The sequence below is a fragment of the Harpia harpyja genome, chromosome 1 (genome assembly GCF_026419915.1).
Source record: "Harpia harpyja isolate bHarHar1 chromosome 1, bHarHar1 primary haplotype, whole genome shotgun sequence".
NCBI lineage: Eukaryota > Metazoa > Chordata > Aves > Accipitriformes > Accipitridae > Harpia > Harpia harpyja.
Window position 1 is genome coordinate 10,789,861 of NC_068940.1, and position 26,407 is coordinate 10,816,267.

Below are 26,407 nucleotides of genomic sequence, written 5' to 3' on the forward strand. Positions count from 1 at the left end.
CTAAATGAAGACTGGTGCTCTGTAACTCACTCTACTGCAGTAGTCTAAATAGTGAGTGATCTTACATATCGATACCATATGTGGTGCTGCAACACATAAGCAAAATAAAGCAGGTTAGGAGATGGTGTTTTAACCTTCACTTCAAATTTGTCTTGGTTTTAGAAGTTTAAGACAGAACCTTCATATTATTTCCATTAACTCCAGGCTACGTTATTCTTTTAAACCACAGCTCTGTGTATGGCTCTTCTCTGCTGCACAGGATCTCTCTTCCAGAGTACACTGCAGGGGAATGCAACCTAATACCTCCCATTCTCTCTCCTTTGTAGGTCACAGATGCACGTTATCAGATCTAGCGTTTCTCAGTCCAAACCGTATCTTCTCTCCATTCTTTTGAAGTGGTATTCCATGAGAGGTTCATGGAAGAAGACAGCTTCTGCTTTCATGACCACGATCATTTGCTTTTTTAAAGAAAACCTCTGTTGTTGATCTGTTGCTCCAGTAAGGGATCAAGAGGCCCTGTCAATAAGTAGATGATAATTTCTCCATGGAATTCATTAGCCGTTGTTGTGTGGAAGGTGGTAACAACTCTAATAGATGTAGCATAGGTAGGAAAATTTGATGCAACTACCAGAAACGTTGCTTTGATAAGCTTGGATCTAAGTAACCCAGTCTTCTAAATGCATGAAAACTTCAGAAATGTGAATCTCCATATAAAACACTAAATACACAAATTCTTCAAGAGCGTACTGTTTCTCACTGTGAAATCCACACTAAGATCCCCTTTGACTTTAATGTCCATAGAAAAGGGGATTTGCATGTGCAAAATGTCAGTGTAACTCAGCCTTTTTTGAAAGTGGCAGCTCTTTCATCCTCAGAAAAGTAGCTGGACAGCACTCATATTTATTCTCCAGTTAAAACACTTTTAGGTCAGACTCAGGCTCATTTGGGAAGTGTTACTCTGCACTTGTTGAGAACATTCTTCCAAATGCTTGCTCTTGTGTCTGTGCTGTTGCTCTGACTTGACATGCAAACACCTATTTGTGCCCATCAGAAAATGGTGATCAAATAAACTGGGCAAGTAGAAAAACAGGGATAATTTTATCCTCTGTAGTTTGTAGAACCAAAGGAAAAACTTTTTCATTCTAGTGACTTACTTGCACCTCTAATATTGGCCATTTTGAAGTCCTGAAGTCATGGTCAGCACTGTTCTAGCATATAATGATGTGCACTCAAGACCTAAAAAGGGTGCTTACAAGGGAGAAGGTGGAAGAGTGGCTGAGGAGGATTAAGATACTGAAACAATAATTTTTTTTTAGTGCCAAGTTGTGTGCAGTTTTTGGTCAAATTACAGCAGAAATCACTACCTGTACCTAAATAGTCATGACCAATTGTACATCTTTTTAAGCAGAAGTTAGCCCAAGCACTACAGCGTGAAATCAAGACAAGAGTTTTGCTTAGCCTGGCTGTGTTGGAGGAGAGGTGTTATGAGCCAAGATTTTCAAGGAAAGTGTTTGAAGGTAGCCAGGCTAGTTTGGTCCCAGAAGCAGGATGATCTTGCTGTAGTAGAGCTGTGACACAAGCTATATTAACCTGGGTGCAGTGTTGCATTAGCACGACTACACTGCTCCCAGTATCTGGGCTAGCAGAGATGTTTGTTGCTACTGCTTTGCCGGGTAGATTTGTCACGTAGAAAGAGTCCCACTACCTCAACTGTCTTTGGACTAAACGCCTACACACAGGTTTTCTATGTGTCTGTAACATTTCCTTTCCAGAAAGTTTGCTTGTCCCTCATTCCCCCCTGCTCTACTATACTTTCGGAGTGTAAAGAAAAAAGCAACTCACCAGTGTGAGTGTGGTTTTAAGAACACCTATTTTCTTACGATGAACAAATAGCTCATTTTTTTTCCTAAACTTTATTTTTCCTTCCCCCTACAAGGTTTGCTGTCTAACAGCAACACATGTGGCTCATGCATCAACATGTGGCCCTATGCATCAATCAAAAGCAAAGTTAGAGCAGCTGAAATTTTTTCAGTTCCCAAACTATGAGCTTATAATGGAAATAAATATTATAGAGAAGGATCATTTTCAGGTATACAATTTATCTGGTTACTGTACAATTTAGACTATTTTTCGTCTGTCTTCCTTCTGTCTGCCAGCCGTGCTGTTAAAAATAAGGTTGGTTTGTACCACTTGGCTTCAGCAGTGCTTGAAACTCACTGGAGTTGTAAAGCTTTAAACAGTTGCACAGGTCTTTAATTGTAAATTAGTTTTGACAGGACTGCTAGGCAAAGGCCTGGCCCATCCCGTCATGATGCTAGCCGACAACCCCTTACTGCTCCTGGAGCAAGGAAACATGTGGAAGGAATTGTTCTTTTACATTTCACAGCTTGTCATTTCCTCTGCAGGGCAACCTCTGACCTCCCCGAAAGATCCTGACACCCATAAGGGAAGTATTCCCACTGTTGTAAAGGAAGTGGAAAAGCAGTTTAATGCCGTGAAAGGAGGAGAAGCGTGTGTGTCAGAAGAAGCTAGGAAGAAAAGAGAAGAGCTTAAAATGCTTCCAGCAGGTTAGGACTTTTATTGCGTTATTTAATTTACTGAAAGTTTGCAAATAGATCTACTTGGCATGTATGTAAATACCCCCATCTCCCTTCCCCCTCACCCTGTGATATCAGCTCGTCATTATTTAACTAGGCAAAGGAAGCGATGGAAGAGTTTAAATCAATTTTGAGGGATCAAAAGCAGTTTAGGCGAAAAGGTACAGAAGTGGTGGGCTCCCCTGTTTAAAAAGTATTTGTAGGCCAAATGTGTTAGTAATTACAAGGTGTGTGTGGAGTGCACTGACAACATTAGATTATGGCTGGTGTTTCCATGACATTTTTACATCCTTTCATTTTATTTGGTCATTTATATCCATGGATCACAACATGTTGCTGTTAGGTGCTTGGGAAGTATTTTTTCTTCTTGCAACATGTTAATAGCAATATCCTTTGTTAATTGTGCTGAGCTATATTACGTAAGAGTGCTTGTCTGTATTAACATCAGGTAGCATTTGCTTCTGGGATGTGGGGTTTCTTTTAAAGGCAAAGCCTTGCAAGTTACAATGTTGGGGTTTTTGTTTGTTTGTTTGGGTTTTTTTTAAATCTTAGGTAAAACGTATGTGTCTGAGAATTGAGTAACACAACCCCTAGGTCCTGTCCTAACCTCAGATACCACCATGATAGCCTGAGGCAGATTTACCACGGGACAGGGATCTGAAAGTACCGCGGTTATAGACAGTCACCCCCACTTAATAACCTGGGTAGTGAATTTTGCTCTCTGTCCCACGATAGGAAAATGACTGTACAGGCACAGAAACCGCTGCTGCCCATGCTCCCCTTTGTGCTCGCCCCCGTGCATGTGCCTTGGGTGCCAGCCAGCACTCCTGGTCATGGCTCAGACGTTTAGGGTGAATAGACAGATTGAGTAGCTGAGGCAGCGGAGAGGGCATCAGGAGCTGACCTGAGATCTACAGTTGTACCCATTGCTCGTGACTCTTCCACCCACCACAAACAAGGCGAGGGTCAGCTTTTATTGTAGGAAAGGGCAATTTTCACTCCCTTGGCCAGTGTGTAGACACCTGAAAGTGCAAGTGAAAATAAATTAATCTCTCCTTTTGAAGGGAAAGAGTCATTGTCCTTCTGTACCAGGAGGCTATAATAGGTCACGTTGAGACATTGAACTGAAAAATATTAGGTAAGAGATAGCTGCCTGAGGTCTGATACCTCTTATTTGTGTGAACAGGAGCTTGTAGTCATCTTCAAGTCTGTGGGCTCCCTGAAATTGTGCTGTAAAATTTTGAATGCTGATTTCAAGCCAGCTGACATGTCAGCTTTCCTTTTACAGCAACCCATGAAATGTAGTTCAAAAACCATTTCTTTGGAGTTGTCTTTCTCTGTTGACTGCCCAAGAAGGCTAGGACTATTTTTGATATTATTATAGGTATATCTGTTGAATATCTTGTGTTAAGTGGTGTTGTGGTTTAATCCCAGCCAGCAACTAAGCACCACGCAGCTGCTCCTCCCCCCCCCCCCGCCCCCATCCAGTGGGATGGGGGAGAAAATCAGGAAAAGAAGTAAAACTCGTGGGTTGAGATAAGAACGGTTTAATAGAACAGAAAAGAAGAAAATGATAACGATAACACTGATAAAATGACAACAGCAATAATAAAAGGATTGGAACGTACAAATGATGCGCAGTTTAATCGCTCACCACCCGCCAATCAACACCCAGCTAGTCCCCGAGCAGCGATCCCCTGGCCCCACTCCCCGCAGTTTATACACTAGGTGTGACATCCCATGGTATGGAATACCCCGTTGGCCAGTTTGGGTCAGGTGCCCTGGCTGTGTCCTGTGCCAACTTCTTGTGCCCCTCCAGCTTTCTCACTGGCTGGGCATGAGAAGCTGAAAAATCCTTGACTTTAGACTAAACACTACTTAGCAACAACTGAAAACATCAGCGTTATCAACATTCTTTGCATACTGAACTCAAAACATAGCACCGTATCAGCTACTAGGAAGACAATTAACTCTATCCCAGTTGAAACCAGGACAAGCGGGCACAAATAGAGGTAGGAGCTAGTGTGGCATTGTGTAGTCAGGATTCATAAATGCTGATTATTGACGTTGACCATCACAGATGCATAAGAAGTAGAATACAGAGCTGGTGTCAATTTTTGTTAAATGGTGTTGGTGACAAAAGGTTAAGCACGTTGCAGAAAAAAGTAATAAAAATTTCCGATCTTTCAAGGGTTCTCAGTACACCTCCTAATAAGACCAACACTTCATTAACATGTCCTTTCTAGATGTTGGTCCTTCCAAGAATGTAATCAAAGCCCTAGCTTAGAAATTTGTTTCCAACTTTTACGTTAGTGGAATCTACTTTGAAGTTCATTTAATTCATTTTCCCAACATTAGTTGTGTAAAGCAGCTTAGAATACTCACAGTATTTAAAACATGAGCAACCTGCATGAGCAAAAGTTGTTTCAAATAACACTTAATGGTATTTGACATTAACTTTTGGCTGCTTTTTAGATTTTTTGCCGATTTCTTTTTCTTGTCAACATTTGGGTGTTTCCGCCTTTTAGAATGTATGTCTCAAACCCCAATTATTAGTTATGCAGGTAGACAACTATTCCTTCTCCGCTCTTCCCCCTACCCCCATCACTAATGCTTACCTAGCACTAAAACTACCATGTTGAAATTTTATTCAAATTACTTATATGGAGTTTGGCAGAGATCCAATGCCAAACAAAGCATTTTAGAGCCCACGTTTTCAATTCAAGAGGGTCTCTTACAAATACCCTGAAACAATGCAGTTACAGAAGTGGCCTGATTTTGAAAGGTACCGAATTACGACAACTTTTGTCAAAGCAAGGCTAGATTCAAAGGGCATTGTTTTGCATCATCAGAGGATCTGATTCAGTATACTCTAAGAGATAATACTATAATCTACCGAGGATTTTAAAAACAGATTTTGTATAATAGGGAGTCTACCTGGACTACAAGCAGACCTCCAAAACCATCCATGGATTTGAATTAGGTAAAAAATGTTTTTGCTTATCTTTATTCACAGGACAACAGAAGTTTTTCCTGATGAGCTCAATATCTGGTACTTGCTAAATCTATTATATGTTAATTTAATGCAAAACTTTGGTTTCAAAAGACAAGTCACTAAAGCACAGATTTTCTGTGATGGAACACTGCCACAGTAACGTAACCACTAAACTCAATATCTGCACTCAGAACTAGGGAAGGGAAAAAAGCTTCATTTTGAAATCCCCAGATAATTTCTGCAGAACCACATTTAAACTAGGATTTATACTGTAACTGATGTTTAATTTGGAGCTTCAACAGTGCCTGCATTTTCCTCCCCACCGACGCTCATCCCAGCAGGCAGCTGCTCCCCAGCCTTCCTCTCACATGAAGCCTGATTTCTTTTTTCAAAGCCCCCAGTTATGCACGTACCACAGTAAAAAACCCTGGAAACACATAAAATATTTCTTATAAATATTGTTAGTCAGCCTGTTACAAGCAGCTTGCGTTCTGCTCATTTTTGGGGTTTGACACCACTTCTGTTGTTCCTTCAACCCTTTGACACCACTTCTGTTGTTCCTTCAACCCTCTGCTCTGTCACCTTTCTCTGGCACATCCAGGACAAATTTTTAGCCCCTGATTTTCAGACCTTCTGGCTCAGGAGGATTCTTTCGCTCAATGTCTGTCTTCTAAAATAAACTGAATATTGAAAATTAGATATTAAATATTGTTTGTATTTAAGATCTTCAATTCAAAACCCTCTCTGCATCTGTAGAAAAATGTTGGGAAGTGAATTCTGTCCTTTCGTGACATCAAAAAACATTTCTGTCTGAACAAAGCTTCAGAATAACACCTAAGCAAAGATTGCATCAGGCTGAGGAGTTAGTACACTAGCAGATAACACTCAGAAATTTATTCAGAACATATTAAGATGTCTCCTCCATGTGAAAATACCAAATAGAGAGACAGCTTCATTCTAATTTTATCATTAACTTTGTAGAGAAAATTTTTCATTTGTTAAAACATGCTTATGTAGGTGAGAAACGGTTCTGTTGAGAGGATTATACTTATGCTTACAGCTACTTCTGTAACAATTTCATGAAAACCAGTGAGCCTTCCTTGCCATATTTCTCATTATACTGCAGTGAGATGGTTCTCCTGACATGTTGTTTGCTTCTACATAACAGTTGTATGCAGATGCAAAAGTAATTACCTAAACCAAAAAACCCAAGGCTATTCTCGTTGGTAATTCCTCATGGGTGCCACTTTAAAGGGATCAAAGTGGTGTTTTAAAATGAAGATTGCTTGCCCTTCATTTTTTCTACAGGTAGAGCATCAGAGGCAGAGCCTCAGCTGGTTGAACCTTCTCTTTTTCTGCTGGTCTTTTGCTCCTCTGAGCAGGACTGTGTAAAGGATTGAGTTGATTCTTGCAGATAGGATCAAATCCAGTTCCCACTTACAGTCGTGCAATCCATGTAATGCAAACTCTTCTCTTTTCCAACTCTTAACATGCTGTTTGATTTCCCACAGGCTGGGGCATTACTAGGGGGGGAATCCAGATAGGATTTTCATATTATTTTCTGTTTCCATGCTGTAATTTAACCAAGCTCGTGATTTCTCTGTCTGCTCTCCCACTCCTGGATGGCATCACTCTAAAATCCTTTCCTCCTAACTAAAAGAGAGGTTGCAGCCATCAGAAGGGAGTGCACTTCATCCTTCTCTACTTTGCCTCCATATAAGTCAGAAGTATTTCCCACCAAAGCAATGTAAAGTCATTTCCTAGATGTGCTGTCTCTTTTTGTCCATATTTTAAGAAATCTTTAAAAATTTCTCTTCCCCCCACCCCCGAATACATCAAAATTTCACAGTATCAGCTCATCAGCCCTATACGCAGCGTCTGAAAGTTCCACATCATGGAGAATCTGTTTCCCACCCCTCTCTAATCCCAGGTCACAAAGGGTGTATCTATAGCAGCGTTTAGGTTTTTAGGGTACTTTTGAATCAAATGCCCTGTCCCAGTTGCTGCTCTCTGGTTTGCATTGCAGAGTGACCTTGGAGGACAAGCACTGGACTTCTTTAGGGTGAAGCTAAGAAATGGGATGTGCTTTAGGTATGTGTATCAGGTATTAATGGGCCATCAGTTCCCAGGACCAGAGTAGACCTAGTCTGGCATAAACTTGTCAACACACAGTGGGGTCCCCAGTGTCTAGTGGTGTCTTCCGAATTGTTGGTTTCGTTCTACAGATCCACTCCTGTTGCACCACAGTACTTGTTACAGAAGACATAACTGAAGAGGACAACTTCCAGACTGAATGTAGAGGGTAAAAAAGGTTGCATTATACTCTATGAGGTTTAAGACGCAGTAAGACACCCTCCATTATTAAAGGTCATGCTACTACTCTCAGCTAGTGCCCTAACAAGGCTGATGCAGAGAAAGGTAATGGAGTAGCACTAACATTTGAGTTTCCAACCTCTTTCCATCCTGTTTTAAAAATGTAGGCCCCAGCTGAATTCAGGGACTTGGTACAGGTGACAGTTTCTTCGTATCCCATATCAGGTGTGAGCTGTGTAGCATCTAAACTGTTTTGTTGGGACTTAGTATCACCAGGAAATAAGACTGCTCTTGGCATTGTCAAGGTCTGGAAACAAATTTCATCTCACCATGCTTTCCCAAATCCAGGTGCTACTGTTATCATGCCCATTCCACAATGGTGGCAAAAAATGCCACCCATTTTTTCCTATTTGTCTTGTACAAATGTACAGCATTAAATCTATTCTGCTGGACTTCTTATTAATACCTGATCACAGATTTATAGCATTGGATTAAGAATTTTATTGTCTTTTCCAGGCTCTGGTGTAATCACATTTTCCTGCTCTTATGGATATGTTTGTTGACTTCCAAATAAACCTATTAACAGGGAGTTTACACCTGCCATTGTACCTTTATCATAGCTATGATACCTGTCTTTGATCGTTCTTTCTTGGTGCTATTTTCTCCTCCTCAAATTGTTCATTTTTATCATGAATGGTATTATGTTCCCCTGTCAGGGAACAAAATGTATTTTGAGTCAATTTACTAAAATAGTCACTGCTAAGTGCTATATCTGGACAAAGTTGACACCTTTGACATTTTCTAAAATGGCAAAAATAACTGTATTTAAGGTATGATTTATGGGTACTGTATGTCAAAGGAATTTCTATGTTATTACAGTATGCAGCCATCCCAACTATTTCAATGAACAAATTGCTGATAGCACAGCTAATTAATGCTTTATTAGTTTTCTGTGGTCAATTATAACAAGTTATAAAAAGTAAAATGCAATTTAGTAATAAAGAACTGTGTGATTCTTGTTTCTCAGAACTGCTTTGTTTTGTGCACGTGGAAGAAAATTTCTACATAGCTCAGTTTTATAAGACACGTTTCCCCCCACTAACTAAGAGCAACTCCTATGATTAAAAAGTAGACTGGAGTCTTTAAATGTCTTTCTGATTGCTAGCCTCTATTAAAAACTTCTTAAAATAATAGATAGGTTTAATTCCTCAAGCCAAAGAAAAATTATATCATCTTAAGTATTTTCCATATTTATTATATTGATGAGACTTGGCTGCAGAGAAAAAAAAGGAAGCAAAATCTCTTGTATTGCAAGTTTTAAATGTACCAGGCTAAGGTTTACTTAATTAGAACCTCCAGGCAATAAAGGAGCCCTTTTTTAAATTCTGTGAATCTTAATATGCTAAATAATGCAAAGCTTCAACTCTTCAAGCATGAGACACACATCTGGCAGCTTAACATTTAAATTACAGAAAAAAAACCCACTTCAGTAGTAATTTTCATGAAGAAAAGAATGGGAAATGTATTACAACTAAATTTAATTTCTTTTTAGATTTTTCATCCTGTCTAATTGCAAGCATTTGCCATCTTCTCATTTATTTATTTATTTTCATACAGATTTTTTCTGTACTTTTTATTGATCTTTAATTTGAGCAGCTTCTTACTGTTACAGCCATTGAAAAATTACATTGTGTTTTTACTTAGCAAAAATTGTTCAGAGAAATCTATGAGGAATTAAAGTAATGAGCTCAGTGGTATAGAAAGAAAAGAGCATTCAGAGCCTTACAAATAAAATATAAAAAGGGCATGTTATGATTAAATAACAAACTTGAGTCCCTTCTCCCTCCCATTTCTTAAATGTAGAATATTACTGTTTTCTTTATTTTTTTTATTGTACTATTTTTTTGGCCAAGGTAATTACTGCTTTATTCATTTGTCTCCAAAAACGTTGTCAAAGACTTCATTATTTCAGCAAAGTTATTTGGAAAACCATTTCAGTGAGCCAAAATTTAAAAAAAAAAAACAAAAAAAATGAACAACAAAGAAAACCACAGTAACCATCTTTACAAAGGTATGTTTATATTTTATTATGTGCTTATGGGTTCATACATGTATCACATATATGGAATATGTGGAGACAATTTGAACTGTTTATACTGCATGTGTGCACACATATGACATACCCAGCAGCTGTATTCTATAGTTTCACTGATTTCAGTGACCTCTTCTTTCACCCCAAATGATGTAAATACCCGCAAATACCTCACCCACTATGAATGCTCAGCATATATACACCTATACATGCGTGTATATAGAGAAAGAAAGAAATAAATGGAAAGATATCCATAGGTATATACACAAACACACAGGCTCAAAGCTGTGAGTGTGTATATGTGTATATTGTATACCTACAGCTATAACACCCAAGAGTAAATCCTGCCTGTACTGTGATTTTAAGTACACTTGACTGTCTTTTACTGAGGGGAAGTGGAAGTAACTGAAAAAAAAGAAGTGAAATAATCATTATGTGTATTTTTGTGCTATCCTCCATGTGCCGTACATTGAGAAGTGTAATACAGAACTTTTATTTCCAACACACTACTGCTTCCTATGATGCGGGGGTACATTTTTATTCACTCCACAGGTCACTGCTTTTCAGGAGTTTGAGGGGCACACTACTTGAGTAAACACTGCTTAGAAAACACAAGTACTTTGGATCCCTGTGCCTCATTTTCAATCCACAACCATGCCCATACAAGAAAATGACCTTCCTTCTCTTTTCCGAAGAACACATCCTAGGGTGTTTAAAATACCCTTCACTGTCATTCTTCTTGTATCTGTTATTTCTTTATTTCTACTTTTTTCCCCCGCGTCCTATCTATACAATTGTATCAGCACCACAGTATCTGAAGTCTCTGCACTTATCATCCTAACACTTCTGGAAGGTAGGAGAGAACTAACCACCTATTTGTAACTAGGTCGGAGGGGAAAAAGTGACCTGCCTGGAGTCACACGGGATCTTGGTGGGAGAGGGAACAAAACGCAGCTCCTTCCTTTCCAGAGCTTTGTCTTATGCACCAATATAAAAATGTGGTGTGGGGTTTTTTTTGTTTTTTTTTTGTTTTTTTTTTTTTTTACAGAGGACGATTTTAAGCAAGATTGCCGTGGCAGTGCAGATGAGCCCTGTGACTCATTTTGGCCAAAGGAAGACCAAGGAGGACATTGCAAGGTACTGGCCTTGGTCTGAACATCAACATCTGCCTTAGTGCACAGTGAAGCCACTGGAGCTTCTACCTGTGCCATTTAGGAATGATTTGTGGGATTGCTGCTTCTTGATGATGACGTTGTTGTTGTTTCTTCCATCTATCACTGTGAATTTTGTTATAGCTACCATAACGCTTCACGTGGCCAGGAGAGTTGCTGTCTCCTGCATAGATCTGTGGGGAGCTAATCTCTCCAGCAAAGGAATTTCAAAGGAGTGGTAGGAAAAACCATCCAGTAATCAGACAACAGTGGCTTGATCAAGGCTGCACTGAGGGATGATATTATTTCAGTGATGTTTAACCACAAGATAGATTTCCTTTGCATCTATAACCTTCAAGCTCCCATGCTCTTGTGCAGAAGACCCCTACCATCAGATACTTTTAGTATCCTTATTTGTAGTATCTTCGTCAGGGACATAATTTGTGAACAAATTTTGTGTCGTCAATATAAGTTACTATGAAATCACATCGGCGTTATGATGACACTTTCTGGGTGAGACACTGCTGGAACTTTCCAATTTAATGTAAATCCTGAGAATTAAGACACAAAGAAGACTCTGCATTCCTGAGAATTTCTTCTACCTGCATTATCTGTTCTAAATTAAATATTTTCTAATGAAGGAGGCAGTTTTACTCTGTAAGTATTGCTCTACTTCCATCCTTAGATTAGCATGGCTGCAGTGAACTATAACTGCAAACATGAATATTCAAATTAATCATTCTGGCATTTTGTCTCACCCTGTTCTAGATGTACTCTGAAACATTTTTAATGCTTTTAATTGCCCATGGAAAAAAGTCATCACAGTACTCAGATTACTCACACATTTGTGTACTATGTGTTTATACCTGTACATGTACTGTGGCACAAATACTCAACAGCTGGGAATTACTATCGCAACTTTGACTTTAGTAGTGTGATGATCTACATATAAATATCTATGAGCAAACCCAGATTTGCCAACTGGAAATTCCCTCAATTATAAATGACTAAGTTTTCAAGTGTTTTATTTCATTAGGGACGTAAGGATAACTTGGAGAAACCAGTTATATATAAACATAACTGCAGACTGATGTATGCATGCGTGTGTGTGTAGCATTATATCTATAGGAAGACCGATTTAAGGACTGATGGAGTGGGTGTAATGGGCAAAGCAACCCAGCCCATGGGAGTGGCAGAGTGAAATTCATTTCCTACAATCCCATAATAGCACATTGCCTTTGAAGAAAATGCCACGCTCTTATAGGAACGTCAGTTGTGGGTGGCTCTCAAAGCCACATTAAAGTGACCTGGTTTCAGTAAGGTGCGTAAGCCCATGGGTAATTCAGCACTGTCTAGTCCCTTTGGACTCAGTGAAATGACTCACAAGCTTACAGTTATTGACACGTTTACATAGATTTCTGAACTGAGCCTCTTACAAGAATACTTCTGTACAAAAGAAATGTGAGCATGTGAAATCTCCTTTCAAAGGTTGTAAGACCCCCTCTTTTTTTAACGGGATAAGTGAACCCTAAAGTTTAGAGAGGGCCTTGTTTTAGCATGTTCATGATTTAGACGCTGGTCTGAATTATGTCATTTGGGCCTACTTGTATCTTTGGAACTGAAACCATCTTCTAAAATAATTTTACCCAACAATCATATATTGGAAACAGGTACAAACTAATGTAAAGAACAGACTGAAGGCAGAAGACAGAAGTTCATGTAGTGGATTATTCTCCTCAGCTGTCCCTTTTCTATTTGTAAATAGATTTTTTTTTTTTTTTAAATTACTTATTTTTTTATAACAAAAACAAACAGGAAGACCTTTGGGTCTGACCTCATCTTTTGGGGTAATATAGGATATATGAGCAAAACCAATGGTGTTATTGCTTTGCCACCGTGTCCCCAAATTCATCTATGCTAAGGAGTTGCAAATAGTATCATCTGAGTGATAGGCATTAGTGACAACTTAGTTTTTATTGCAATGAGTGTGCACACTGTTGCACGTATTCAAGATACTGAACAGTGGCTATGAAGGACACAATGCCTCCTACTCAGTGACTTCTGAGAGAAGTAAAATATATCGTGTGGCCATAATCCCATCCTCATGCAGGTGACTGAGCTTCTGCTTTTGTACTTCAGACAAGATCAAACAGTGTCAGAGAAATTCACTGATAATACTCTTTAAGATCTTTGGGATTTATGTCTTAAATAATGTTTTTATGTCTACTTTGCACAGGGATAGTTTCACGGAGACAATGTCAGTGCAGGCAAGGTACTTTGCACACGCTACCTGTTCTGAAACCTTGACTTTTTCTAGGGAATTAAGTTGGGCAACCTTGTGGCTAGGTGAAATGCAATGCTATCTGTAGCTCCCTGGTCTTAGTATTTGAAAACAGCTTTGAGCAAGCTACCCACTTCTACTCTGCCTTAACTATTCATGTTTACATAGGATCACTTTTTGACAATATATTCCGTTGCTTGTTGCAGCTTTTCCAATGACGGCTGAAAATATGATGATTGTATCATGTTTACTGATAACCATATTTAGCATTATTTAGGTATGGATATGAACCTCTGTCTGTTATGTCCACGAGCCTTAAATTAAAATAAAAAATGTGGATGACATCTATGTAATCCAAGCTTTAGAATACAAATTTGCCTTTTAGAGCAAAATGGTTTACCAAGTTTAAAAAAAAAAAAAAATCTTTGTAGTTTTCATAATTAGCAAAGTATAGAGTGATGTGACTACATCTAATGCTAGTGCTGTGTTCCCTAGAAACTCTGAGATTTGAGATCTACAGAGTAAACTTGGATGTTTTGTTCATTACAGATTTTATAAATGCAAAAGTCAAAAAGGACCTTAAATAATTTAGGTTATCTTCTAGTATAGGCTAGAAAATATCAACCACTTGCTCCATAAAATTAGCATCAAGGGATGGAGAACCAAAATTTCCCTTTGTGGTTACCTCTAAACAGTATACTTTCCACCTCCCCATCTAAAAGAAAGAACAAAAAGGGAGTCCTGTTTCTAGTTCAAACATAACAGGTTTGTTCTCTCTGGGCTTGTTCACTAAATGTTAACAAACCTGTTACAGAGTTTGGTATTGTGCCTAGGAAGGTATTAATAGATAGCTTCATGAAGTCACATGCAGGTGTCTGTTTGGTAAGTTATGACCTCATTGTGTCTCTTGGTGGAAGTGATGTGTGGCGCTCTGTCCAGGGGTGATAACGCCGAGCATGCCAGGAACCTGCCAGTCTCTCCAGAGAGAGGCGATGCCAGTGCCGAATCGGGCACCGTGCATGCACAAATGTTATTCCAGAGATGAGCACAGATTAGGATTCTGTACTTTGTAGCTCAAGGAGTAGTTTAAATCAGCATAAACTGGCACCAGCACTGAAAGATGCAGTACTGTCCCTCTCCTCTCTTGTGCTGGCACCAGTGCAGGGTGGCCTGGATCAGAATGGGTCCAGCTGAGAGCTAACCCAGTTAATAAAAGGAAAAGAAAAGAAAGAGGCCAAACAGCATTAATTCCCTTCCCAGATCAGTTCCCTCCATATGTTTTACTATGTGGATGTCCAAATTTTTGTGCTGATGGAGTGCGGTGTGTAACACAGGAAAAAACAAGCGGGTAGAGGAAGGCTGGATGACTTCTTCTGGTGTCAGCAAGAGCTTATGCCTCCTTGAGAGGGTTTGTGAAACCACAGCCTTATAGGAACACAAATCAATTCACTGAACAATACTCTGTGTGCAGTTCTGGGCCCCACAATTTAAGAAGGATGTGAAGGTCCTTGAATGCATCCAGAGGAGGGCAACAAAGCTGGTGATGGGGCTGGAAGGCATGTCCTGTGAGGAGCGGCTGAGGACTTTGGGCTTGTCTAGTTTGGAGAGAAGGAGGCTGAGGGGTGACCTCCTTGCTCTCTGCAGCTTCCTGAGGAGGGGACGTGGAGAGGGAGGTGCTGAGCTCTTCTCCCTGGGATCCAGTGACAGGATTGTGGCAGTACATCCCGCCCCCCCATCCTGCCAGCAGGAAACAAAACTTCTCCAGGAAGGGAGAAGGGGAAGGAAACCCTGGAGGCTGCAGGTTGAAATTTGAACTGGCCGATCGAGATGCGCCAGGTACACCGAGGTGACCCTCCTAGCCAATAGAATTAAATGACCACAGGTCAGATTCGACAGGGGTATAAACGGGGTCCCGCCGGAGGACATGTGGGAATCAGTCCTCCTCGGAGCAGCGGGTCTGCAGTCGGGGACTCCCCCTCGGGCCGGGGCACCGCCCGAGGTAACTCCTCGAGGGAGAGAGCCCTCAGCTTTTAGGTGAGTGACATGCGCGTTTTGAGCCATCACTTTAAATCTTGGGAATTCTTAAGTCAGCCGTGTAGTATTAATTCTCTTTACATCATTGAGCCTGTGATTTTATAAAATGTTATCGGACTTCTAACTAACTTTTGCTGAAGAATAAATCTGAGTTTTAACACCTGTTGGATTTGGTTAGTCGTGCATCCGTAACAAGGATGCATGGGAATGGTTCAAATCTGTGTCAGGGGAGGTTTAGACTGGGCATTAGGAAGCATTTCTTTACCGCGAGGGAGGTCAAACGCTGGAACAGGCTTCCTGGAGAGGTGGTTGATGCCCCAAGCCTGTCAGTGTGTAAGAGGCATTCGGACAATGCCCTGAACAACATGCTTTAACTTCTGGTCAGCCCTGAAGTGGTCAGGCAGTTGGGCTAGATGATCGTTGTAGGTCCCTTCCAACTGAAATTTCTATTCTATTCTATAGCATCTTGAGCTAGCTTTTCTACTGCTCTTTTCCAGGTTTGTTACAGAGTGAGGAGTAAAACAGAGCTAGAAGTTCAAAACAGAGCAAAACTGGTAGCTCTTATTTTGCTAGCTGTGCCCAGCTGATAACCTTATTATTCTAACTTGGTTCTTTTTTTCATTTAAAGATCAGCTGGAATAACTCACCTGACCAATGTTATCAAGAAAAATCAGGTCCTGGGAACAACGCAAGCCCAGAAGAAGGGAAAGCATCTGCAGAGAGCAATTTTTACTTGGAGGAGTTAGAGAAATACACTTTTTCTGTATGGTAAGTAATCTCTAGCATCAAATAGTTTCACAACCCCAAAGTATGCCTTGTTATTCTTGTATTATAGAGGTATCTACATTCAGATGAATGTTGTTAGGCTGCAAAATCCAACAGATAGGTTGACAGTTACCTAAGCAATGTCAGTTTGTTCCCTTTGTGCCTGCATGTTATGATTATGACATCATATGCTGTTTTTTCAGAGAGCTCATTTTTCTGTGTGTGTGCTGTTTATTTGTGTAAATATTAAGGATTTTATTTTCTGGTTTTTTGGTCACTGTGGCCCCCGGCCTTACTTACAACATGCCGACCCTGCCTGGAATTCAGAATTACTGATTTCCTCGTACTTTCCTTCCCAATAGAACTTTACAAGTAAGAGTTACTTTTTCTTCCCCAAATCATTGGGAAGTAAGGAAGGGGTGTTATTTCACATTCACAGGTAGGGATATGAGGTAAGATATTTCTAGCACTTATAAGTAACCAAAGACTTGGATTTTCTTTGACTCCTTAGTATTATTTTTGATTGAAGTTGATTAGAAAAAATTTGGAAACATTTTTTGTCTGAGAATTCAATTTTGACATTGCTGCATTGCTTTGAGAGCTGTGTCAGGGGAAGAAATGAAAGAGGATTTCTAACAAAATCTTTTCAGCATTTTAAGAGCAATGCACTACCTTTGTTGGATGTTACTTTAAATATTATTACTTTTCTCTGTTATAAAATACACATATGGGGAATAACTTAAAAATGAAAATATAAATTCAAGTGAAATTAAAAAGGCTGCATCAAAATGAAGTCTTTTCATTACTTATAATTATTTTTTCTGGGATTTCATCTTCTAGGTAATTGCAAAAGTTGGACAGTTATTTGTAATTAGTAGAAAACAATGAAGACCCAATCCTTCACTAAATGAAATGATCTGAAAGTCTTTCACATAGCTCTGTATTGTGTTTTGAATGTTCAAAACCCAACTATAATGTACATCTCTGGCACCTGTGGTCTTCTGCAAATCAGCCCCTAGAGTTTCAAATAAAGCATCCAGAAAATGAGCATCAGAATAGGGTGGATGTCTGTGAAAATTTAGTTTTAAATTAGTTTCCTACCAAAACATTTGAAAACAGGATTATCTAGTCAGGCAAGCCAAGCAGCCTTCAGTATCACTAGTCTTGTCGTTCCCTGCTCTCACTTGTCACATTCATTTGGTGCCTTTAATGTTTGGCAGAAAGTTAGGTAAAGACTCTACAGACACAAAGTGCATTTTCACTATAGAAATCTGAACTCAGCTCTAGAGGTGGTCAGCCCTGAGTATTGCAGGAGGCAGCAATCAAGTGGAAAAATATCACACAATCATATAGTTGCCATAATTCTGCTGAATTAATCGTGGTTATTTTGGACAATTAAGGACTCCCCCATCCTGGCCATAATTTAAGAATAGTTTTTAGAGTAGCAGTGTTCATCCAAGTATCTGCTGGCTCTCACTTTACCTACCTCACTTCTCAAATTAAATTAACTAAATTATCATCAGCCCTTTCTGTCTCAAGGTGTTTGCTTTCTGTGGTGGTGAACTTCACTGTCTCTTTTCCGTGTCTTGCAGAGTGACAGTGATACAATGAACGTTTAAAGTCAGCAGCGTTGATCCTTTATTCTTTTCAAAGTTCTTCAGCTTGAAAGTGTTGGGAAAGGGGCCCAAGTCCATCCTTAGCACTGAAGCACTCCTGGAGCACATACTGGTTTCTGGTCGCTATCCCTGCAGCAGCCTGGCCCCAGGCTTTGAAGCCCGTGGCCTCTGCGATTGCACAAGGTGCCCAGAGGAGCAGAGGGAACAGGCATTTGTCTAGGATGCCATGCACCTTGCTGTCTGATTTGGGGACCAAGAAAAAATTATGGTTGGTTCTTCCTTTTCCTTTTTTCATCCTTTCTTAGGAAGCCCTCTTGACTTTGGAGCCCCATGCCTGTGGGGTCATTGGCTTCACTAGGGTTCCCTGCGGGGGCAGAGGTATGCCTGAGTGCAGTAAGTTACAGGGCATGAACTGTATATTCCTGGTATGAAACAAAGGCTACAAGGCATGCTTCATGGTGACTGTACTGCCTGTCCTTCTGTGAAGACAGCTGAGGCTAGTATTTTATTATTTCAATATGCCATTCTATTTACTGTCTCTGTCATCCTGTTTGAAAGAAGGACCAGTGCTAGCTTTGTTTACTTATTTATTATGTGAAAGTCCCATGAGGCTAGAACAAAACTGAATTTAGAGAGCATGTCTTTGCTTTCTGCTTCGCTTGTGGTAAAATGTCATCTTTATCAGAAAGAAAAAAAAAAAAAAGGAAAATAAATTACTCTACTCTTGGTCAAGTAATATAGATATTACTCTTAGCATGCCATGTAAAGAATGTGTCCTTAATAATATATTTTTTTTAAACTTAGAGGTAATTCAGTTTCCCTGTGTGATTGAAGGAATATCCGATACCTTAAGAGTTGTTAGCTGCATTTGTTACCATACCAGTGTGATGTTTCAGCTGTTGCTCACTTCTGTCTGTCTCTTCTCCTTTCCTTCTCTCTTGCTTTTTCCATCAAAGGGCATCAACTCCTCTTTGTCTGTTTCCAGACCTTCCTCTCTGCTGGGATTGCTGCCTTTTAAAAAATGCAATGCAAGATAATTAGCTACTACAAAAATTTTTAATAGGACTGTGGATCTAGAGGCAGCTTAGATCTCCATAAACTTCAGAGTTTTAGATGCTCCAAGATGCAATCTGAGCAATTTCCTTGATCTTTTATTGCAGCTGGTAAATCATTTATTGGGCTAGGTTATTTTACAAAATCCTCTTTAAAAACAAAATCCCATAAAATGTATTTATCATAAAATACTGCACGACCAACAGTCTTCAAAGTTGTACATACTCTGTATTAATTAAAAGCTAGCGTTGTACTGTGAGAAGTTAAAAGTATCCACTCTGTCTCAGTCTCTGTCTTCCCACCCCCACCCCCCACTGTTCCCTGTATTTTTTTTCCTCTCTCCTTTCCTATCTCTCATCTTCTCTTTTCTTGTAGGGCTTGCCAAAGGGGGAAGATTGGCGAGTACAAGCAAAATATTCTTTTGTGGTCACAAATATTTTTCTGATAATTGTGATATTTTTTTGTTCCCCTTGCTTATAGCATCCTTGTCCTTTTCCATTCATATTAATTTGACGGTGGTGTCTCACGTCCGTAGGCCATAGTCAAACCTCCTTACAGTGGGCATTATACACATATGTAATAAAAAGATCATTCTGGCTGCAGAAGCCCACAGCCTTCAGCTTCGATCTTGCAGCCTACACGAGTGACTTTTCCACTGTGGCCACATACAGCCTTGCTGAAAGCAGCAGGCTTTTGCTTAGGTCCACTGAATTGGTGGTGAGGGGCATGAGTCCAAAACATAAGGTCAGAGAGAAGAGGTTAAGACAGCAGATGAACGTGGTCACACATTACAGGGAGGTGCACGCCGCTGAAGTGGTTGGCTGTGGTTACAGCCCTGTAGCTGCTTTGCCGACCTCCTGGAGAGCCGACCCCAGGACCTTGTCTCGTACCATGGTGTCTCTGAACCAACATGGTCTCAGAAATTTGTGTTTCTGGAACTAAAAGCCTGCATAACCTGCAGCAGAACATGGATATTTTTAGTGGCTATTGTCTAAATAAGAAGACAGGTGAAATCTATAACCTTGACAGAGAAAAAGTTTGGAGGAATTTTGACCCTTGCATCCCAAAACCTGCTGTCAGAAGCTTTCTAGCCCTGTTCTTCTGTTCCCTGAAACAAATAAAATTTGAGGAAAAATTGTTTTTCATGGCTATTTGTCACTATAAAACCAGATTTCCTGAAAGTGCATAATAAATACAGATTTGAGAAACAATTTCAGCACTTCAGCAATTTAACGCTGCTTTTTATGCATAGTTTTAGAGGAGGTAGAAAAAGATCGCAGATTTCATAAACCTTTATCTGTCTTAATACAAAAAAATAATGACATAAACACTTCCTGTGACTCTAGGAATCTTCAGGCTTGAGTTTAAATATAAATAATAAACTAGCAGTTTCCAATCAATCACCAACAACGTATCATCAAACGCAGCTCTTAAGGGTTAATATTACACACAAATATAAAAGTAACGATCATCCTCTGTCTCCATGCAATTAGCTTTTTAACAATGTGCCTGTAGCTCATACCCAGGCTAAATGCTGCTTTGAAATATTTTCTCCTGAACTCCAAGCGTGTTAAGCTGACTCTGGCCAGCTCCTATAAAAATAATTTATTGTAGGGCGCTGCCTTTGGTGGGGGAATACCCAGCGCCCCACGCAGCAGTGCCACGCATTGCCCGCAGTAGTTCGGCTGTGGGCTGGTCGGTGCAACATCAGTGCAGGATCAGACAGCATCTTGAGACAGGAGAGGAGGCGGTGTCCCACTGCACGCAGGCATCAGTAAGAAATAAATCCTACCTGGATTTATATTCTCACACCTCCGGAATCCTGGGGGGTGAGCCAGGCTTTAGTTCTCACTTGCAGCCATCAGGAGCAGATGCAGCCCCTGTCCAAGAGGGGATAGCAAGGGGAGGGTGGAGAAGAGATAGGCTCTTGGCAGCATACACCAGCCTGGGTAGGGTGGATAGGGTTGAAGACCCCTTTGCAACCCTGCCTCTGCACCTGTAGGCTTTATGATTTTACCTGCTGATTTTTTTTTTTTTTTTTTTTTCCCCAAATTGATGAGGACACTGAGCGGCAGGAAGAGTTAACTGTAAACAGCACAATATAGTAAACTTGTTTTTTAATAAAAACAATAAACTTTCCCTTTATAATACACATGTGGTTTGACATTGAAATAAATGCAGATGCTTCTTTGCTTGGTGTATTCCCTGTTGTGCTTTCTAAAACACCTTCACATATGGTTTGCCTCATTCCTGTGAAACTGCTTGTTGTTTATGTCATACAAACAGAACAGATTGAATTTACACTGAATAAGGAGGGTGATGAATTCTGTGTTGGAGGAAAATCCTTGTCTGACTGTTTAAAATTTGTTCAAAATTAGTGTTGCCTGTTTAAAAAGTTTCCCTGGATTCTCTCTTGAGCTCTTCTAAAGATTTCATTAAAATAAAAAAAAGAATTCTGCAGCTGCCTATAAATGCAACCTTTTATTCAAATATGTAACATTTACCTAAAATCAAAGGTCAAATTTTACCAGTTTTTTATAGCTGTCCTAGTAGGATCTGTTTCATGCACCATATATATAAAATGTTGCCATTAAGAGTGGGTGTTGAACTTACTTTGTGAAAAGGAGACTAGCTCTTTATAGGTTGCTTTAAAAAGTGCTAATCATTTGAAAATTACTTCAAGAAACAGTTTCTCAGTAACTTCTGATAGTCCACCTAAACCCTGTTTCATTGTTTCTAATTCCATTTTGGAGTGGAATCTAGTTAACATATTTCAAAATGGAGATTTAAAAGCAGGCCAAGCTTTACCTCTTGGGAAAAATCAGAAGCCCCACTGTTTTCTTTGAATGCCTTCAAATCTTTCACATGTCATTCATAAAAATGTTTAAGCTTTGATTGTGTGAGCACAGAGTGTCACCAGGATTAGTCCTGATTCTGGACTCTGTGTTTTGCAGGCAAGTCACAGCAGGACACAGGTCGTGGGGGTTTTTTGGTTTGTTTTTTTTTTTCATGTGTTCAGATGTCAGATCGGTGTTTATGTTGGTGCACGTCCTCGTGTCTTTGCAGATCGAATTTTTACAGCAGACTGGTACGTATTTCTGTGGAGTTTTTGATTTAGTCTTAGTTTTGTCAGGGATTTTTGTCACAGTAAAAGTTTACTTTTTGGAAACTTATCCTATGGACAAATCATTAAATATAGCTATGGCATCTTTCCTTTTCTCTGTGATTTTTCTGAAGCTCTCTGTTGCTTCTTTTATTATATAGTGTAATTCATAAATGGGCAAATTCCAATGAACTGCATACATTTAGAAAGACTGTATTTCTTTGATGTTTTGTGTGATTAAGAATTATATCCCTGTACCAGTGCATTGTGGTAAAATGGTGCAAGTGGAAGATGGTTGAGAAATAAGTTGTATCTCCTGCTGATGATTCAGATGTAGAGGTGAAGACTGAGGGGACCAAACTGTTTAGAAACAAATTTGAAATCAACAAAAAGGATTATGTAAAAATTTGTCTAAACTGCTGGAAAAAAGAGGAAATAACTTTTTAAAGATTGAAAATACATGCTAAGGGAACTTGAGTCTTTACTTAGAACTGTCTTTTACAGGGCTCTTTGCAAAGTCCTCCAATATTTATGCACACACTTGATTTTGCTGGAATTTGACGTTGTTATGGTGATGGGGAACATTTATTATTGCAAGTACCTATGGATTTCAGTGCAATTATGCTTGAAGATAATTTTATTTGTATGTTCAGGATGATGAAAAGACTTGGCAGCTGCTGCCCTTTCTCCTGCAGGTTCCAGACATGCAGAACTCTACCAGCTGAGAGCTGGCCTTGAGCAACGGTGAGGAGAAATTGGTGATAAAAATCACTCAGCTGGGAGTGTGAGTTGAGAGTCGTCAGTGAGTGATCACTCACTGAAGGTGCCAGGGAGACATATATTTGGTTGGTTGATTTTTTTCTTTTTCCCCTCTTTTTTACCTTTTCTGCTGTCTTTAATGTTCTTGAGCAGAAAGGAGCGGTAAGCTCAGTCATTGAGCAACTTCAGTACAAACCCCAAATTTTCCTAGAGATCCTGGCAAGGAACTTGTGTGGTCACCATCTGATTATATGTAATGGAACTGAAAGAACAGGCAAATGCTCCCTGATGCTGGAACAATTCACAGTTTGACCTAGCCCTCTCCAGGAGAGTATGTTTGTAATTCCCTGCCAAAATGCTTTTTCCACTCTCCTCCTCCCCCTTGGAGGATTCCTATTTGGTAAAAGTGAAAGAAGATGGTTCAAATTTGGCAATAGTCAGGGGAAAGCTGGGTATGTTGACAGAATATGGCCATCATGCAGCTTTTTGACAGAAATCATCATAAAATCATAGAATGGTTTGGGTTGGAAGGGACCTTAAAGACCATCTAGTTCCAACCCCCATGCTATGGGCAGGGACACCTTCCACTAGACCAGGTTGCTCAAAGCCCCATCCAACCTGGCCTTGAACACTTCCAGGGATTGGGGCATCCACAACCTCTTGGGGCAACCTGTTCCAGTGTCTCACCGCCCTCATACTGAAGAATTTCTTCCTTATACCTAATCTAAGTCTACCTTCTTTCAGTTGAAAGCCATTACCCCTTGTCCTAGCACTACACTCTTTTGTAAAAAGTCCCTCTCCAGCTTTCCTATAGGCCCCCTTTAGGTACTGGAAGGCTGCTCTAAGGCCTCCCCAGAGCCTTCTCTTCTCCAGGCTGAACAACCTCAACTCTGTCTTCATAGGAGAGGTGCTCCAGCCCCCTGATCATCTTTGTGGCACTCCTCTGGACCTGCTCGAGCAGATCCATGTCCTTCTTATGCTGGGGGCCCCAGAGCTGAACACAGTACTCCAGGTGGGGTCTCACAAGAGTGGAGTAGAAATCATTAGTTTCTCTTCTTACTGGGAACATTGACTTTCCAGTTACTGAGCAGCCTGGGCTCCCAAAGCAGTTGGAGCCTTTGCCATGAGGGCAGTCAAAGTGCCTCTGAGAGACTACTGCTGGCTTTTCTCCCTCACAGCATTTCACACCATTCAGCCTTGATTCCTGCTCAGCACAAAAGCACTTTTTGACATAGCTGAATTGCTCTTTGGTTTATTGAGACTCATAGGAAGGTAGAAGACTTGGCAAGCTGGCTGTGAAACATCGGGTAGAGAGATATGTAGTTGTTGTTTGTCATTTAATACACATTTTGTTTTCATGAGCTAGAAAAGATGGCATTACTGATGACTAGTGGAGAAAAGCAAAGCTATAAGTGTGCCATACACGGTCATCTCTAATGAAGAGAATGAATAAAAATAATAAGTGCATTACATAGCTAACTGTCACATCTTCAGGGCACTACAGTAAATAAGTGGGAGTTATACATGTGCATTAGTAGCAAAATGGGTACCACACTTTGGATCCTATTGAGTACAGTGTGGAGAGAAAAATATGATAGATTGCTGCTTTTTATCTGTCACTGCTGTGGCACAGAAGCATAGACCATATGCATGTAAAATGACTTTGTTATTTCAGTAAATTCTCTGACTCTTTCTGTTGTAGCCTGTAGCAAAATGAATAAGTAGCTGAAGATCCTGGTGGGATAGTTCTGAATCTATCAGAATAAAATACCTCTGCAGAGGCATAATTATTATTAAATATACAGTGACGTGTGACAAAACAGCAAGATAATTTAGGAGGGTCTCTGCCCTTACAGGTTTCCAGTACAAACTGAGACACTTCGCAAGGGGTGGGAACAAGAAGCTGTGATACTTAAGCTGAAAAGAGCAGGAAAGTTTGTGCATATATGGGCCTTGTAAGTGGTGACTCTTGTTTCTTATCTCAGAGATGATGATAAAAGTGTGGATGACCTCCTCCTCAATCACCTAGCGGGACCAATATTTCACCGCATGTATTTTGTCCTTGCTTTAGGTATAGAATACAACATCTCCCTCTCTGGCAATATCACACTGGGGCAGGGTGGAGATGTGAAAGGTGAACAGGAAAGAACAGAGAGGATCTGCTATTTGGCCTTGGATCCAAAAATCCAACCAAACCTGCCAAGTTTGGGAGTCTGGTTACAAAATTCTGAATTAAATGCAGTCTGTCTGCCTTTTGATTTAAGAGGAAGTCCAGCAAACAGGGAATTTACAGTTGTCATGCTTGATTGTTATGAAGCTGTGAATCACTATCTTGAGCTTAGTTTTAAACAGACTAGGTAGCTCTCTGGTGTACTTTTTCCTCGTAAGCTTCTCGGGCTTGTACCTAGATCTATCCCAGTTCTTGTTTTAGGTCTCTGCTGAGAGATAATGACTGAAAACATGCCAGGCAGTTTGTTTTATGGGATTCACAGTGATGAAACTCCTGGTTCAGCTATTCTTTCTTGTAGCTGTACTGAATGCTGCGTCTTTCTCAAAGTGCAGAGATGCTCTCTCTGATTGTTAATCCTCCAGTCTAAACAATTGCAGGGGAAGAGAGCTGGGGATGGGAAAAAAAAAAAAAATTCCCATTCCTTCATCAGTCCCATTACTCAGAAATAGAGGGGAAGCTATTTTACAAAGCTTTTAACTAACTACTGATGTAATTTGTTCTGTGTTAATTAATCCAAAAATTACAGTTCCCTTTGAAGCTTGCTTTATATAGAGGAAACAATGCCACCCTTAACCATCATGTGTATAATTTTATGCAGGGTAACTGTATTTGCCTTGCATTTCTGTTAAATGTTGTACTGGGGCCTTCTAGCATCTTTGGTTGCTTGGTAAGTTATAGTATTTCAAAGTTGGAATAATTTCCATTCCAAAACAGTGTATCGTGATCCTCATCTTCTAAAAGACACTTGGATGTATGTTCATGCCATAAGTATTCAATTTAGCCTTAGACGTGGCAGGAATTTTGAGGAAAGTAAAGATTCTTTCGTCTCTGAGTATCTGCTTTTCCCTCTCTGGCTTTAACATAGGTACACCAGATACAGAGTTTGACCTACAAAATGTCAGATGGTGAAAGATGTGTGTTCAGTCCAGTTCACCACACATTTCACTATCCCGCACAGTGCATGTGGAGAAATACTTCCCCGTCTGTTCATGTGTTATGTACATAAGTACACGAAGACAGTCCCCACTTTTCCTGGAGATAGCTATAAGAACCAGCATCTCCACTGTGGTAGTGTCTCTCATATTCCTCAGCTTTCAGGAAAAATATGATAAATGAAAGATTTAAAAACCATAATGCCTGTATTTTTTCCTCAAGGCCAACACTGAATAAATACTGAGTTTCCAGATTTGAGGTCCCAAAAGAAGGTCAATAGCTGGTCCTGGAAACCAAATGATCTTTTAGTGGCTTTAGATGGAAATATGCTTCCCTGATATTTTTAATCAGTCCCTAAGAAATGAGCAGCCCAGATATTAAGATTGTAGCAGGACTGTCCAAATGGTGGCCCAAGGAATGGCTTCATCCAGCATCTCAGTGGCTTTCAGCAATTCCTTTTGATTGCATATAACCAAAAGCTTAAT

The 26,407-nt window shown here is 40.0% G+C and overlaps 1 protein-coding gene across 1 annotated transcript in view; it reads left to right on the forward strand.

Moving 5' to 3' along the window:
* Positions 1 to 26,407, forward strand: part of LOC128152149 (uncharacterized) — a 169,590-nt gene that overhangs the window by 63,164 nt on the left and 80,019 nt on the right. The window contains exons 10-12 of the mRNA XM_052810223.1: positions 2,406 to 2,567; positions 11,046 to 11,134; positions 16,092 to 16,231. Of these exons, the coding sequence (XP_052666183.1) occupies positions 2,406 to 2,567; positions 11,046 to 11,134; positions 16,092 to 16,231 (391 nt within the window). The remainder of the gene's footprint in view (positions 1 to 2,405; positions 2,568 to 11,045; positions 11,135 to 16,091; positions 16,232 to 26,407) is intronic.